Source organism: Cygnus olor, chromosome Z (assembly GCF_009769625.2).
Source record: "Cygnus olor isolate bCygOlo1 chromosome Z, bCygOlo1.pri.v2, whole genome shotgun sequence".
Taxonomy (NCBI): Eukaryota; Metazoa; Chordata; class Aves; order Anseriformes; family Anatidae; genus Cygnus; species Cygnus olor.
Window position 1 is genome coordinate 34,545,930 of NC_049198.1, and position 17,278 is coordinate 34,563,207.

Consider the following 17,278-nt stretch of genomic DNA (forward strand, 5'->3'; position numbering starts at 1 on the left):
AAAACTACAAAATAATTTATATATATATATATGGTGGTCTTTTAACAAAATAGAGCAGTTAAATACCAGCAAGACCAGACAGGTGCCAAAACAATAATCAGGTGCTCCACTTACTTTGATGCTTCCATAAAGCACAGGCTGGGAATCCTTGCACTAGATGTCTGACCAGAAAGAGGTATTTCTGACCTCCAACGAAATGTGTCTAACAGCTAATGCAAGAAAAAAAAAGAAAAAGAAAAAGAAAAAGAAAAAGAAAAAGAAAAAGAAAAAGAAAAAGAAAAAGAAAAAGAAAAAGAAAAAGAAAAAGAAAAAGAAAAAGAAAAAGAAAAAGAAAAAGAAAAAAAGAAAAAGACCAGAGCAAAAAGGTAACAAGCTAAAAGCTTAAGATACAAATTCAGTTTTTCTTGAAATACAGTCTGAAACAGATTGCAAAATGGTAGGGAAAAAAAAAAAAAAAAAAGAGGGCTAGTCAGCAGCAGCTGGGTTCTTCCAAGATGAAGGGAAGAAACAGTTTATACCTATGGATACTGCCACTTCTCATTTCTTTGCCACAGGGGCTTGTGCTCTCACATGCTCTAGATGAGATGTGTGAACCAGAAATGGTTCACACTTCAAAAAACTTCAGAGTCTTTAAAATATAAGGATATAAATTTTACCATAGCTGTTTGCAGGATTTGGTCCAAAGTTTTCAGTTTAGTCACTCCAAAGTGAACATCAGAAAAAGGCAAATAACTCTGTGTGCACGTGTGTTCATGTGTACTGGAGGAGGGTGGGGGGGTAATATTAGCCAAGCATGCTCATAACTTGCTTTCTGCTTTTCACAAGATTACATTATTTTTCCTTGTCTGTTTCATTCTGGTTCTCATGGACAACTGGTATGATTCCTCAGTGTTTTATCTTCTCAAGCCGTGAACCCATACTTAAAAATACAGTCAAAGCTAAGTGGGGCTGTTACATTTTATCTTCAAATAGTCCATTAATGTATTTTTATTAAATGTTATGCATTATGGAAACTGCTTTTCACCTAATTTAACTGTTAGGCATAAAACAACAAAGAAATCACTTTCAAAGGTACAGTGACAGAACCGGGAACTGAATATAGGTGAGATTAGCCTTCTGAAAATTCTGTATCTACACTGATACCCCAAATATTGTTGATTAAATACCTTGTTACTGTTTTTAATTTTGTTTGTTTGTTTGTTGAAATAGACACATGCTAGAGGAGCCAGGCTAGAGGCAGAGAAAAAATAAGTCACTAGTAAAAAGTTAAGTCACTATGCTCAAATGTTAAAACACATGAAATTCAAACTGAACAAGGTGAGCCTGGTTTTGACATCTCCATTTCAGGTAAACAGTGCCTTACTGCACAAGTGGTTCCACTGCTTCCTAAGAAAGGCACTACTAAAATAAATATCAGATTCTGTCTCTAAATGACAATTTCCTTTCCTGTATTAATAGATGAAAACTGAAACGCCATTTTCCACAACCTTTCTTTAGGTATAGTTCTAAGCATTTGGATGTGTAGATTTGGATAGTCAAGTTTGCATGGAGACATCAGTGCCTGTTGCTATATGCACAAAAAGTAAAATTGAAATTTAATTTTACAAAATTGTGTATACAAAAAGAATAACTTCAAAGATATATCAGTCAGCTACCTTTCTGCAAAAACAAACAAACAGAAAAGGCATAAAATTATTATAAAACATGCAGTGCAAACCTTGAGTTTGTTTATTTTATAACAGTCAACATTATTTGCCATGTAACCAGGTCAGAATTAATACTCCAGGGACAATACACAACATACATCCAACATTGTATTCTTTACAGCACCCACAGAGAGTCCATCCACTAAAAAGTCCCCCATTTTCCTCCAAACAAAATGCAGTATCATTCATTTATTTATGGATTCGTTATAAATTGTTCACTGACACAAACAACAAGCTGCTGATAGCAACAAAAGGCCAGGACACTAGGAAGGAAGGTTAGTTTCTAAGCATGCCAAAGTTTGTTGAAAATATAACATTTAAGGACTCTTCCCTTCCCTGTATTTGATTCTTAGCTATATTGTGTTCTTCACATTGTCTCAGACAGTCATGTATTAACAAGTACTTGAACCGCTTTTCCAAATCCTTTTCTCTTTTTTTCAAAGAGGGTATTTATTTGGTAAATTACTTCCACACATTTCAAAGGGAACAGAAACTCATCTCATAATTTGTACCTATTATGCACCAGCTCATTCAGCATGCCAGGTGATGTCTGGGCTCTCTGCATAGCCTGGGTAGCAGGGCTGTACTCCAGGATGGCCTGCAGCCTAGAAGGGAAAGGCATCAGGGATGCAGTAGCTCACATATACCTGGTCCACAGACACTGGGGATGAGATGGGCATGAGTGCTCAGTGATTATTCTTCCCACCTACCCCAGAAAACACCATCTTGAAGCAGGACAGAAAAAAGAGCAGCAACCTGGCACAAAGAACTTCCTTTAGTGAGTGTGTGGTCTTCACTGACATGACAAAACTGACTTGGGGACCTCATGATGAAAATTGGCTTCATTAGAGAATCCCGATGTGCAAATGATCCCTGGCTTGTGGCCTGGCTTTGGGAGATGTAATAAATAGTGCACAGAGTCTATTCCAATGAAAACAAATAACAATAAAGAAAAGATCTTAAAAAAGATGCAATTTTAAAATGAAACATACTTTATCATGGAGTTCTCACAACCTACTATTCATTCTTTTTCAAGTAAAGGACAATGCTTACAGGAAGGGAACTGTTTTGTGACCTCGGCTGACATACATTCATTGAGGCCCCAGTTCAGACAAATATACAAGCATATGCTTAACATTAAATATGTGAGTAGATACCTATTGATGTCAAGGATACAAAATGTTTAATGTTGGGTAGGTGCTTATACACCTTGCTGAATCAGGACCCATTTTCTGACAGTGACTGAATAGTTCTTGAACTGAAAAATTAAGCCTGGTTTCCTATTGCTTTATACCTCTGCTGTCCATTAAGATTAGAACTCCTCTGATCTACATTTTTATGAATTGTCTCCCTCTCTCTCCAGTATAGCTTCTTTGGTGCCTCATAAGTGGAAAGTGCTGTCTTTCCATCAGTGTAGGAGCTACCAGTGCTTCTGTCTCCACTACCTGACCACATACACAAAACTTGTAGAGGCTTCATACTTTTGCAGAACCTTTCTTCCTGTCTCTTGAAAAAAAATGAAAATGATTATATACATCATTGGCATACTTTTGTATGGTGCAAAGGCTGCTGAGACTGTAGCACAATGGTCTTGTATAAACTAAGTGTAAACACTCAGTGGAGGTGAATGTGAGTACCTTGGTGAGGGACTTATAGTCTGAGAGTACTATGATGTAAAGCAGTGTTGCAACAGGGGGAAACCTTACAGACACACATCCGACATCTAGTGTGACTAATATTAGAAACTCATGCTATGTTAGTAAAGTTATTATTCAGGCGTGGAAGTATATGTATACTTTCATCTTGTGCAGTTTGAAGCACTTCTGAAGCACCTCTGAAGCACCTCAGACTGGTTTGACATTTAAATTCTGACAAGTACTTCAAAGCCCATAAAACTTTCTATTGCATTGACATATTTATCTTGCTCCAAACAAATCTTTACATTGATATAACAAGCAGTTCCATGCTAATGTACTATATATTCATTGATCTTTTTGATACTGCAGTTTACTACTCTCCAAAAACATAAAAACTTAAAAACAAATGTGTTGTTATTGTCGTTGTTGCTGTTGTTGTTGTTGTTGTTGTTTTTAATTTCTGCCACTCCAGTAAAAGTTTAAAGCTCAAGTGCCACACTGTTTCCACACCCAAGAAGAATTGTTGAATTAACCCAAAGAAAGAGCTAACTCTTCAATACAGCTGAACTATTCCAACTATCAGAATAAACAACTCCCCATTTAAATATTATTATAGGACAGTATTAGTACTATTAGTACTACATACAATAATACTGCACTATAGCGCAGCAATAAGATTAGAAAACTGAAACACATGCAAGGCTACAGGGCTGTTCAATTCAAAACAGTACCAGGCTCAGAGTACCAGGCTCAGAGAATATATAAAAAAAATATATATAAAAATATATAAAAAAACAAGTACCAGGCTCAGAGAATATATAAAAGTAGGCATTATGAGAAACATACTCTTCCAAGAGACATCCTAAGTGTGTCATACAAAATGAAGTTACTAGCTGTATTTGACTTGAGGATCATAGGCTACTCAAGCCTGCAAATGAAGGCTGGAAGTGACCAGTACAGAGACAATATGCACATCACAAGTAGGAACCACTGTATCTCTTGACCACACCACCTCTGCTAGTCCCAAAACAGATTCTCACATTCTTTAACACCCAGGTTCCCAGTACCCTTATGACAAGCACAATTGTGTTAGCAACCTGCTACAAACATTAATTCCTCATCATTTTTTATACTTTATTCTACCCCACACTCCTTCTCTGATGAAACATCTCTCTGCTTGTAGCTGTGGCAGAAAATGGATATCATGGGTCTCTCATAAGTGATATATCCACTACCTCACATCTATTTGAGCCTAAAAATTGGAGAGAGGAGCTCTGTTTTCCATCCTGTGGCATTCTTTGAAACAGTCCTATCAAGAGAAAACCAGGTTACATATAAGAAGTGACTGAATTAGTACTAGTAAAATTATTTAATATATTATTTAATATTCAGGAACATACTACAGCAGAACAGCCAATTCTTGCACTATCGTTAAAAAACTCTTGATATTGCAGGATGTATTGCTTACACAACATTGCCTGTTTCCTAGAGTTCTTGTGTTGATTTTTCTTTCTATCAAAAGGAGTTTTCCTTTCTCATTGTTTTTTATTGTAGGTTTCAAAATAGTGAAGAAGGAGCTTGGAAACATGAACCTAACATTCTCCAGTAAAAAATAGAAAGCACAAATAAATTTTATTAAGTCTAATCTATTAAATCAGTCCCACAGTTTTCAGAATCTTAATTTAAAAACTCAAGATGTTTGAGGTTAGTAATGCTATACTGGTACTTATTGAAAATGTGCTTACCTTCTATGGTGACTATCATTTTCTGAAGCCATTCTGCACCAAGGATTCACTCAAGTATTTACTTAGCTAGCTGAACAGAGAAAGCAGAACAGGCATTGTCCTAGCTATTTCCAAATATTCTGAAAGCCATCTATTTATTTATTTATTTAGTAATGAGAAACCTGGTGCAATATAAGACAAGTTGCAAGCAACCTGATGAACAGGTTGATTTCCTTTATCGCAATTTGTCAGCACCATATGTCAATTTGGACATGAGTTAAAGACATCCAGTATCCAGACTGCACAGATAAAAGTGTAACAATGTTAACTCTATTACCAGATCCACATCACTGGGCAAGCTATACAGTTACACTTAAAAACTCAGCAAGCTGACATGCACAGGGACAGCAGTCTTAAAATTCTACCCATTCTGCAAGTCATTTCCTGCTCTGCAGGATGACAGACAGATTTCTACACACTTTCTAGAAGAAGGAATGTAAGACTTCAGGGTCCAACTCTGACCTTCTAAAGCCGACACAAGATTCATCATGGATTTTAAGCAAGGCTGGATATAAGCAGACGTATTTTTCCCCTACTATAAAAGGAAAAATATGAAACAAATTCTTCCTCTTACATTTGCTAAAAAGACTATTTAAAATACTATTTACCAAAACTACTGTCCAGTGGTGGTGATATTTTCGAATTTGACTAAAGAACAATACTAATTACACATTCTATTTCATTAGAGGATCTCAAAGCACTTCATAAACATTAATTAACAATATCTAAGTATTAATTGGGATGATTAGAACATTTTGTAAAAGCCGTGGGAGAGGACAGAAATCAAGCTGAAGCACAAAGGACTCGTGCAGCAATTTAATATATTAGAGCCAGTAGAATACTACATGTTTCCTGCCTTCAAGTTAAGTATAAAGAATTCTAGGACATGGTACGAAATGACAACCAAATCATGGAATATTTTTCAGCACAGAAAAGAAAAGTAAATTTCTTAATTAAAATATGAGTTCATCTTCATTAGATTCAAAATGTACATGGGTAAGTAAAAGGGGGTTGTCTGTCTCTGCTCTTACTGCCTAGAAGGCAACAGTAAGTGCTAACGACATTTACCACTCCTAATAAGAGTCACTCACACTTCACTGTTATTCCATGTTATTGCTCAGGACAGGCACTAGCACCTCATGGAAAGATCAGTGCTGCAAAGGAAAAAGTCCCCTCGAGATCCCTTGGACTTCAAGAAAAACAGTAAATCAATTGATGCTGGACAGATGACAAGTTTGATTCTCTGAGGCCCTCCCTGACTCCTAAGTGTCTGTGGACCTAAATTTCATGACTGCCTGAAGCCAGTGCTGACACACAGACAACCAAAACCACCCCTAAACTTCGACCAAGAGGTGTCTGAACTGGGAAAAGTCTTAAATCCATTAAAGTGTCGTGGTCTGGACACTGTACTTTCTGAGTTAATCTCTGCTGATGCGTAACTGAATGTGTAATATCACGACCTTATCACCTCCAGAACCATGATTTGAATTCAACCCAAGATCCTCGGTGGACAGGACAGACTAAAAAACCCGGAAGTTCTAATCTTTGAGCTGTATTTTGTAAGAATGATGTTGATTACTTGGATTCCTGGCCCAACTCCCTCCCTCCCTCCCTCCTTCTCTCCCTCCACCCAACCTTTCAACACACACACATATTTCCCTTCAATCAACAGCTTCATATCCTTTTGCATTCTTTATTTTATAACATTTCACTGCATTGATTACAAGAAAATTGAGATGGACAGTAACCCCAAAATCCTGTCCTTAACTTCACGGTTATATTTCTTTGATACAGTGCAGGATATGTTCTGAGGAAAGATTCAACATGGCATTGACTGCAATAAAAGTGATTCTCCAGCCTGTGAGGAAAAGCCCCTCACCCACAGTGAATCATTACGAAAAATAGAGACTTTTGTCACATACGCACAAACACATACACATGCATACACACGATCTACTACTACCAAAAATAAACATATAGCGTTTAGCTAAGTGTATATACATAAACATGTATTTCACTGAAAACCTTCTGTGATCATAAACAGTTAACACAAAGTCAAACACACTCTGAAGTAAGAAAGCTGGAAATAGTTTCCTCCTTGGCTTACCTGCCAAGACCCAAGTTCAGGGCTCTGTTTCTCCTGTGATGCTTGATGGCATCACTCACACCTAAAACAGCCCAGGGAGTGAACTATTCCTCCCACCTCCTCCATCCCCACTCTGCTTTAGGTATTTTTTCATCAACTATCAGAAGAGAAACACAGGACCATGAACTCAAGCCTTGGCAGGTGAAGAGCTTTTCAGCTCCATTTTGAAAAGAAAGCACACATGGTCCTGGCATATGCCTGACAGACTTTCAGAAACAGCCATTTCCACATGCTGCATCCCAGTAGCTGTGCCCAGCTGTGTGAAACTACGTCAGAGGAGTGTGATCCCTGCTTCTCAGCCCAGTACAGTAAACAGTAAGCATTACAGGTAGGAGAAACACAGCTATACAAAAGTTAATTTCTCCCTCTCTCTCTCTGTATCTCTCTCTCCCTCTCTGATCTTCATAGCCAGAAATGCTTGCTATTAAAAAGACCATGCGTTTCTGAGCCATGTGAAGCACTATGGTTATAAAGGCTTACTATTTCATAGTAGTCATTAAGAACTAGCATCGTGTACACTGCTGTTGATCACCAGGGGTTATAGAGCCCTCTGCTTCATTACCTGTGCAAGATGCAAGATACAGAGCAGCAATAACACAGCTCTCCAGCCACACATATTATGGAAATCCAAATGATCTTTGCATGTTACTGAGACATCTGTTGTGATGTAACTTGTCCTGGTGGCATTCAAAACAGCCATCAAACTCTTTGGCCTTTACTTTTGTTCTTTCCCAGTTCAAGTGCTAACAGTCACAATAAATAGAGTCATGTAGCACTAGAGTGATTGGTAGTGTTACTATTAGAGGTAAGTCATCAAAAGCAGCAGGGAGATGTTAGGCAAGTTAGTGCATATACAGAGTAAATCTGAAAGAACTTCAAACTGTAGAAAAAGTGACACTGCTTTGCTTGTATACAACAATGCTTCCCTGTGGTGCAGCAATTCCAGTGCTCTGGCTCCTATCTCCCTCTTCAGCCCTTAAAGGTTTATCTGAGCTTTTTTTCTTCCCCATTTAGAGTAGAGATAGGATAGTCACTCCTGGCTTAGTACAACTGAGATGAATACAAAAGAGCAAGGGGCACAGCAGAGAATCTGTTTCACAGAAGTGTAGGGGAGTCATGCTAAACTAACTCACATGGGAGAGGAGAAACTCTTCCAGATGATCACAGCCGCAAATATTAGCATGCAGTGATGCTGTGGGAGGAATGGAAAACTCAGGAGAAGGACACATCATCTAACAGATCCTTTTCATCTCTTTGTGAAACTGAGGTGAGGCTGAAGGAGGGAAGATAAGGAAAAAAAAAAAAAAAAAGGCAAGCAGGGGGGAATGGGAGGAAAAAATAGCAGAAGTTGGAGTGGAAAGAGAGGGAGGATGAAACATACGGGCACAAAGAACAAGAAATGTACAGGACACATACTAGAGAGACCCAAGTTTAAATCCTATCAGTACTGAGAGATTGGAAGTCTGGATAAATGTCAACTAACTTGGAGCCTTGGTTGCTCAGAAAAATTATGTTGGAACAAAAGAACATACGTCAGCATTACAAATAATTACAATGGGAAAAAATATAAAAATTCATCTAACAAAGCTGAAAAAAATACCAAATAAAGCTGTAAAACAAGGGTAACTCTCTCTTTATTCTCTTTATTATCAAGTAGTTATATGTGGGTGGCAGTTATGGGAAATACAAGCTTGCATGTGAACGACTTTGTTTCTCCTTTTTATTTTAATATAGACTTTAACAAATAAACTTCTTAGCCTTTCTCCATATTGGTTTTGCTATCCAAAAAAAAAAAAACAAAAGGGGGGGAGGGGGCATAATACTTACAAAATCATGGAAAGACAAAGTAAGTAACTGCTTCTTAAAATGCTTAAAAATTCTCCAGTGGTCACAACTAAACAAATGCAAGGTATTAATTAAGAGATTGAAAAACAGACCAATAAGTAATGAAAAGAGATGTCAATTAAATAAATGCACAACCTTCACAGAATCACAGAATCATCTAGGTTGGAAGAGACCTTCAAGATCACTGAGTCCAACCTCTGACCTAACACTAACAAGTCCTCCACTAAACCATATCACTAAGCTCTACATCTAAACGTCCTTTAAAGACCTCTGGGGATGGTGACTCAACCACTTCCCTGGGCAACCCATTCCAATGCCTAACAACCCTTTCAGTAAAGAAGTTCTTCCTAATATCCAACCTAAACCTCCCCTGGCGCAACTTTAGTCCATTCCCCCTCGTCCTGTCACCAGGCATGTGGGAGAATAGACCAACCCCCACCTTGCTACAACCTCCTTTAAGGTATCTGTAAAGAGCGATAAGGTCGCCCCTGAGCCTCCTCTTTTCCAGGCTGAACAATCCCAGCTCCCTCAGCCGCTCCTCATAAGACTTGTTCTCCAGACTCCTCACCAGCCTCGTTGCCCTTCTCTGGACTCGCTCAAGCACCTCGATGTCCTTGTAGTGAGGGGCCCAAAACTGAACACAGTACTCGAGGTGCGGCCTCACCAGAGCCGAGTGCAGGGGGACAACCACTTACCTAGCCCTGCTAGCCACACTGTTTCTTATACAAGCCAGGATGCTGTTGGCCTTCTTGGCCACCTGAGCACACTACTGGCTCATATTCATCTGACTATCAACCAATACTCCCAAGTCCTTTGCCAGGCAGCTTTCTAACCACTCATCTCCCAGCCTGTAGCACCGCTTGGGGTTGTTGTGCCCCAAGTGCAGGACCCGGCACTTGGCCTTGTTGAACGTCATACAGTTGGCCTCAGCCCATAAGTCCAGCCCACCCAGATCCTCCTGCAGAGCCTTCCTACCCTCGAGCAGATTGACACACGCACCTAACTTGGTGTCTTCTGCAAAGATACAAAAGCCATTTTTATTATATTAATGGTGCATAATTGTCATCAAACTTTTGCTGGGTGGCAAGGGTAGACATTATTTTTTCACCTATATCATAATTTGATTGTCATTTTTTCTTTATTTTCTCTATCACATATAATGTAGCCTACAACCAATTTATAGGTGTTCTTGTTATGAAAGAAAAAAGCAGTAAATCATCTGATGGCTCCTGGGAAAAAACGCCTGACATGTGATTACAGATAGTAGTCTACATTGAACTGAAAGTATGATATCATCTCTACAGTGACCTGACACCACGGTGGAAAAGCTGATACCTCAGATATGCTGTTTGTTTTGTCTTCTAATATTCCTTACGTTTAAGCAACAGAGGCTATTTGACAAGCTGTTTAATTAAATAGCCCTTGCATGAGGGCTCTGTAGCAAAACTTCAGACATCTAGTCTGAAGAAGAGGAGGCTCAGGAGAGACCTTATTGCTCTCTACAAGTACCTGTAGGTACTTGGAAGGAAGATATGGGGAGCTGGGGGTCAGCCTCTTCTCACAGATAACTGGTGATAGGACTAGAGGGAATGACCTCAAGTTGCGCCAGGGGAGGCTTAGTTTGGAAATTTGGAGAAATTTCTTCTCAGAAAGAGTAGTCAGGCATTGGGACAGATTGCCCAGTAAAATGGCGGAGTCACTGTCCCTTGGGGAGTTCAAGGAAAGGTTGGACTTGGTGCTTAGGGACATGTTTTAGTGGGTGATGTTGGTAGTAGGGTGATGGTTGGACCAGGTGATCTTCAAGGTCTTTTCCAACCCTAATGATTCTGTGATTCTATCTTAAAGGCAGACAAATGAGTACAGACAAGAAGGCTAAGACAAAGTCTTAAAAAGAGGTCAGTTATCAACAGAACCCATACTTTCCTGAAATCCTCTGCAGACAAGCCAATTGTGGGCAATATTTAATTTTAAGAACAGTAAAACTCTTTTCACCTGTGCATGTGGTTAATATCTCACTTGCGTAGAAGGATGATGTGCTAGGGGATTACTCAGGGAAAGAACAAAAGAAACAGAGAACAATATTATTAAAGATGTATTCTTTGGTCTCTCCCCAAATCTCTTTACCTAATATGGGTGTTAGAAGGGGGTGCACGAATTATCTACTCTGGATAAAATAGAAGAGTAAATGAAAACTATCCACTCCTCCAACAGAAACTACATTTTACAACAGTCAGAGAAATTGTAATTAAAATGTAACACCAATTTATGGGAGCATGTAATTTGACTATGTATATAATCAACATTTCTTCAAAAATCTCAAAACTAAAGTATCTAAGCTGCACTATGTATTTCACAGTTTGCAAGAGTTTGTATTATTTAATTGGATACTGTGCTTTGAAAAAAAAAAGGCTATTTTTTCCTTCTGAGAGTTTACTCTTGTCAGCTGACTTCAGTGACTTGTTCTTGCTCAACAGTTGTTTTACCCCTGCACAGCCAAATCACCAATGGGAGGATAAACCACACTCCATTTTGGCTGTCATGTGAAGAGTCAACTAAATTCTTAAAGTAGTGATTGTGCTGATGATGTGTGGGCAAGCCTAAGTCAGCAGTGGCAGAGGATGTCATTAATTTCAGTATTTTTGTTTTTGTTTTTGTTTGTTTTTAAAATTACCAGACTTGGTGGTGAAGCCACAGAGGCAAGTAAAGCATCATATACCCATTTCTAGTCTCCTCGATGCAGAAAGTGATGTTTAATCACTTCAAAATTCATCAGTTTTCAGCATCAATGTTGCCATTGAGACTACCTTCACCTACGATTAGGATTTCTCCATGCACCGTCCAGCAAACAGTCGTTTTAAGGTGAATCACCTTTTGGGCCAATACCATACCTGTAAGTTTGCAGCTGTTTTCTCTTTCTTTCTTTCTTTCTTTCTTTCTTTCTTTCTTTCTTTCTTTCTTTCTTCCTTTCTTCCTTTCTTCCTTTCTTCCTTTCTTCCTTTCTTCCTTTCTTCCTTTCTTTCTTTCTTTCTTTTCTTTCCTTCTTTCCTTCTTTCCTTCTTTCTTTCCTTCTTTCTTTTTTTTCTCTTTCTTTCTTTCTTTCTCTCTTTCTTTCCTTTCTTTCTTTTCTTTCTTTCTTTTTCTTTCTTCCTTTCTTTCTTTCTTTTCCTTTCTTCCTTTCTTTCTTTCTCTCTTTCTTTCTTTCTCTCTCTCTCTCTTTCTCTCTCTCTCTTTCTCTCTCTCTTTCTCTTTCTCTTTCTCTTTCTCTTTCTCTTTCTCTTTCTCTTTCTCTTTCTCTTTCTTTCTCTTTCTCTTTCTCTTTCTCTTTCTCTTTCTCTTTCTTTCTTTCTCTTTCTCTTTCTCTTTCTCTTTCTCTTTCTCTTTCTCTTTCTCTTTCTCTTTCTCTTTCTCTTTCTCTTTCTCTTTCTCTTTCTCTCCTTCTCTCTCTCTCTCTTTCTTTCTTTGTGTGTGCGTGTTTTGATCTGGGGGGAGGAGGGAAGGAGTTTTTTTTAATTTCTCATGGCAGCGAGCAGCACCAGAAAGTCTGGAAACCAAGATAATGCCTGTGAGCTACTATCTACAATCTACTTTTTTCAAGGGGATGACAGTAAGAGTGAGAATTTTCTGTATCAAACTGGCCAGTTAAATATTATGTACCTCTGCTTCCTTATTTGTACTGCAAAGATAATATTTGTTTTCGTCTTTCAAACTAAGGGAATACAACTATTTTGATCATGTAACACTTGAAAAAGTGTTGAGTTGTTACTTAAAATAAAACATTGAATCAATATTTCCAAAGAGTTGGTTTATGGCCTCTGAGTAGTGGTCACATGTCCTGTTGTCTGCAGCTGGATTGGTGTAAAAGCTGAATGCCCCAGCTGTTCACTGCTAGTGGCACAATTGTTCTCTAGTCCTTACTGCTCAGAATAACCAGATTTACTTGCACATGCTTAGCAGAAGGTTTTTTCTAACCTGGCTTGTTTAGGCTAAGGAGTGATTACATATGCAGTTACATTAGCAAATGGTGTGTGTGTGTGTTTGTGTGTGCGCGTGTGCATGCGTGCGCGTGCGCGTGTGTGTGTGTGTAGTATTCCCCAGTGGGGGAGCAGAGGAAAACAGCTGGAAGAGTTATATCTTCACTCAGCTCAACTGGAACCAAACCAGAGCTGGAGACTGGCTCACAGTTGAGCTGCTCTTTACAGCAAAAGTAACCTCACTGAAATCAATAGAGTTATTACTCACATCTCTTTGAGTAGCAGGTGCTGAATCTGACCCAAAGCAGCTACTGTTGTTGACAGAATAATTTTCTGTCATGTAAAGACAGTTGTTGTGTTGGCTGTTCCCAGAGAGAAAACCTACAGGCTCAGTAATAGGTCCACAATGAATACAGCAGCTTCCTTCCTCAATATAGGTAATGGATAAACAAGAATAGAAACTGAAGTGGTCCACAAGCCCAGAGAGCAGGCACAGTCCAGAAAGATTCCCTGTGAAGCTTGTTTTCCCGGGGGACCACTTCTACAAGTGAGACAATTTTTCATCCACCAAAATCTTAATCCTTTGACTTATCTGACAAGACTGCTGACCAAATTGGCACTCACTGACATTTCAGAGATAGGTACCTGTTCACCAGAAATTAGGTTTACGGCACACAATCCAGAGAAAATTTGCCAGGTCTTAATGCCTTTCAGCCGTTACTGGCAAGATTGTGACTGTCCAAATGTGAAAGGCAGTGTATCATATTACCTCTGCTGGCTTCTGGGTTTCTTCACTTCCTGCAGTCCATTAATGAATTCACTGAATGAAGCGATAAATACTCAATTTTTCATTGCCCAAACTGCTTTTTAGTTTTCTATTTAGAAACATTATTACTCAAAATGAGGGTGTTGCAAATAATCCGACCCACCTTGCAGTGCTAATACACAATTAGAGAGGCATTGGTTTTCTTTTGTTTCTCTGAATTTTCTAGAGTGGAGCAAACTGGGAGGTTTTCTCAAAAGTTACTGAGAGCAGGTATCTTTTCTGGTGGGAAGAAAGGTTTCATTATGGTTCTTGGACAGAAAAAAATGTCTGGCAATACTAAAATAATTGATTTTTCAGTGGGTATATCTAACCTAAGATTATTTATTTTGCTATTTGAAGCTTTTGGCTCTCTCATAGGAGGCTAATACATTTTCTTTGGAAACTTTTTTAAAGTGAATTTGAAAACCTCCTAAAAATTCTGTGAAGTGTTCCAGTTTTATAATGATGAGCCTCATAGAACACCTTTTTCTTGAAGGAGACATTACCTGTAGTTTTCATAAGTGTGTACTCTGAGAGTGATACCACCCATTTCCTTCATAATTTCCCTGCATGCTGCTCTTCTCTGTTTTATCAGACAGTTCAACAGAGTTACTTTCTAAAGCAGCATTCTCTCTTATCAGATGTTTGGTTATTTCCCTGAGATTCCTTTTACTGCATGCTTTACTGAGTAGTTTCCCTTTCTTCACCAAATACTGAGCTTCCTAGCTTTATTGCAAACAAAATGCTTTTTTGCCCAGAGAAGTTGTGGAGTCTCCATCCTTGGAGATCTTCAAAAGCAGCCTGGACATGGTCTTGGGCAAGCAGCTCTAGGTATCCCTGCTTGATTGGGGTGGACTAGATGACCTCCAACCTCATCCACTTCTGTGATTCTGTGAAATTAGACAGGAGGTATAGGAGGTCTTCATTTGCCAAATAACACAATCCACAGCAAGGCACTAACCAAGTCAATATGTGGTAAGACTAACAGCTGCCTTTAATTTCCATTGATAATTGTTCTTCTTTTACTGACATAATACTCATTCATTGCTGTTGAATGTTGTGATGGTAAAATCCATGCCTTCAGGGCTACAGTGAGTTTTAGCCGGATAAACTGAACTCTGGCCTAATGGCGTATTATAGACTTTTACACTGCTCAGATGCACAGGTCACAATCTGACTGTATCAACCTCTCTGTAATTATATTACCAGCCATTCTTGCATGTATTAAGATTATTCAAACAGATAATTAAAAAAAAATCAATATACGACTGATTCCATAATCTTTAAAGCAAGAAAACTACTGATGTCAGTCTTGTCTATAAGACATACTAAATTCTGCACCTGTAGTTTGTTATGCCTAATCATTTGCTGCACTTACTAAACAGCAGTTTTCTAATATTATGTCTTGGAAATGATGCTTTCTTTTTTTTTCTTTTTCCCCCCACACATGGATTCCTTTGCAAATCATTTCACCCCTCTTGGTCAGCAGAGTTCAGAATCCAGGAATCTAAAACATGATGCAATATGCACATAGTCCAATAAGAATACTTATTTCTATACATATCTATCACATATGTATAAAAATTATACATTATATCTAATATCCATGTATACATATCCATGCATATATATTGTACAACCACCTATAGTTATCTATTTATACCTGTACAAATATAATGTATATATACTTACAAGTTCTATTCCAGAAACAGAAAGAAAAAAATGTTTTATACGTAGTGTATAAATGTATAACATTTAGCCTGTACAAAATAGATGCTGATGCCTGAGAGATTCTTAAAACACTTAAAGAAATCAATGTTTGTAGATATCTTAATAAGAATAACAGGATCTCATTACCATAATAGCGGCCTTTCTATTGCTCTTCTCTAGGAATGTTCTACAATTCAAAACACTTTTCTGAAAAAAATGACTATGGAACATTTAAGAAAATATTTCAGACCAAGGAATATGAATGTTTCCCTATAATGAGGTAAAGGTAATTTACTTCTTGCACACAAAGGAAAGAAAATTGAAGAGGAATTAAAAAATACAGTCAGAATTCCTCAGTGATGGAATAAAGATTCACATATTTTCTGTATAATGTCATGCAAACTATCATTGTTTAAGAAAGTAAAGACATAAATCAGTAGAATTTTTAAAGATCTCAGACATGCCTGCTTCAACAACTGGATGACTTCTAGAAGATGCAGAGTTCTCACAAAGTCAGTAGCAATTAAGAGTACTCAGAAACATTTAGTATTGGATTCTCAATCAGAAACAGTCTTGTGAAATGTAATAATTCACTTATGATCACAACAGATAACGTTATTTTTCAGATAAGCAACTATATGTATTCCTGGCCATATTCTTAAAGCAAGCTTGGCCATCTTTTGTTTACTTATTTGGAGTTTTGTTCGCTTTCCTTACTTTAACCAGTCCATCTGTAAAACTTTATTTAATAAAGCTACCATCTAAAAATGGCCATATAAACAGGACTTTCTTGTTGATACCTTACATTGTAAGGATACCTGCCAACAAAACCATGATCACCATCCCCATTTCACCTACCCTGTATTCGGCATCATGCTAAAGAAGGAAAGAAAAGCTGAAAGAACTGCTGATTAGGATCTCACTTTCTTAAGTTGAACTGTAGCCCTTGAAAACATGCCAGTTGCCTTAGATGACCAAGTCAGGCTTGCTGTTAGCTAGCCTCAGTATTTGCAGTATTTGAGGTATTTCCTACAATATGCATAAGCAAGTACAAATGCATACTACAGTACTAAGGAGACTGCATTTTTTCAGCTTAGGTAAAAATTGAATATTTTATTTTGCCAACACCATCGTTATTCTTCAACACATGCACATTAAATATCTCAATATCTTTCTACTTCTTTGGGTGCACAGTCAAATAGTTCTGTACCAAAAATGTCAGTTAATTGTGTTCGTAAACATGTTTTGCTTTATTTCCTACCTGAAGGATGTAGCCTCGAACATAGTCTCGAAGTGTCCAGCCTAAGCCATGTAGAATATGCAACACCTCCTCTTGCTTCAGTACACTGAAGAGTCGATCAAGTAGTATCTTCAGTCTCACAGGCACAGCCTGGGTACCGTAGAGCATCAAGCTGCTGATGTCGAACACAACGTTGGACTGCACAATCTCCACTTGGGTTGGGTGGTAGAGGTGCTGAGTACTAAGCTTGTCCAAAGCTGAAAGAAAAGGCATTACATGTAAGAGGAAAGCTAGCAGAAAGGAAAGAAAACAATCCCAAAGAATTATCTAAACACATCAAATTTGGCAGATGCACTTATTTTCAACAGAAGTAACACCTGGATGATTCTTTACTGCTGATGCACTCTAAAACAGTTCCTTTTTCCAAGGGTCAT

The 17,278-nt window shown here is 38.1% G+C and overlaps 1 protein-coding gene across 9 annotated transcripts in view; it reads right to left on the bottom strand.

Moving 5' to 3' along the window:
• The window catches only part of LOC121061714 (zinc finger protein basonuclin-2), a 324,255-nt gene that overhangs the window by 65,704 nt on the left and 241,273 nt on the right, over nt 1–17,278 (bottom strand). For all 9 annotated transcript variants that reach the window (XM_040540977.1, XM_040540976.1, XM_040540975.1 and 6 more), the window contains one exon: nt 16,866–17,101. In XM_040540977.1, the coding sequence (XP_040396911.1) occupies nt 16,866–17,101 (236 nt within the window). The remainder of the gene's footprint in view (nt 1–16,865; nt 17,102–17,278) is intronic.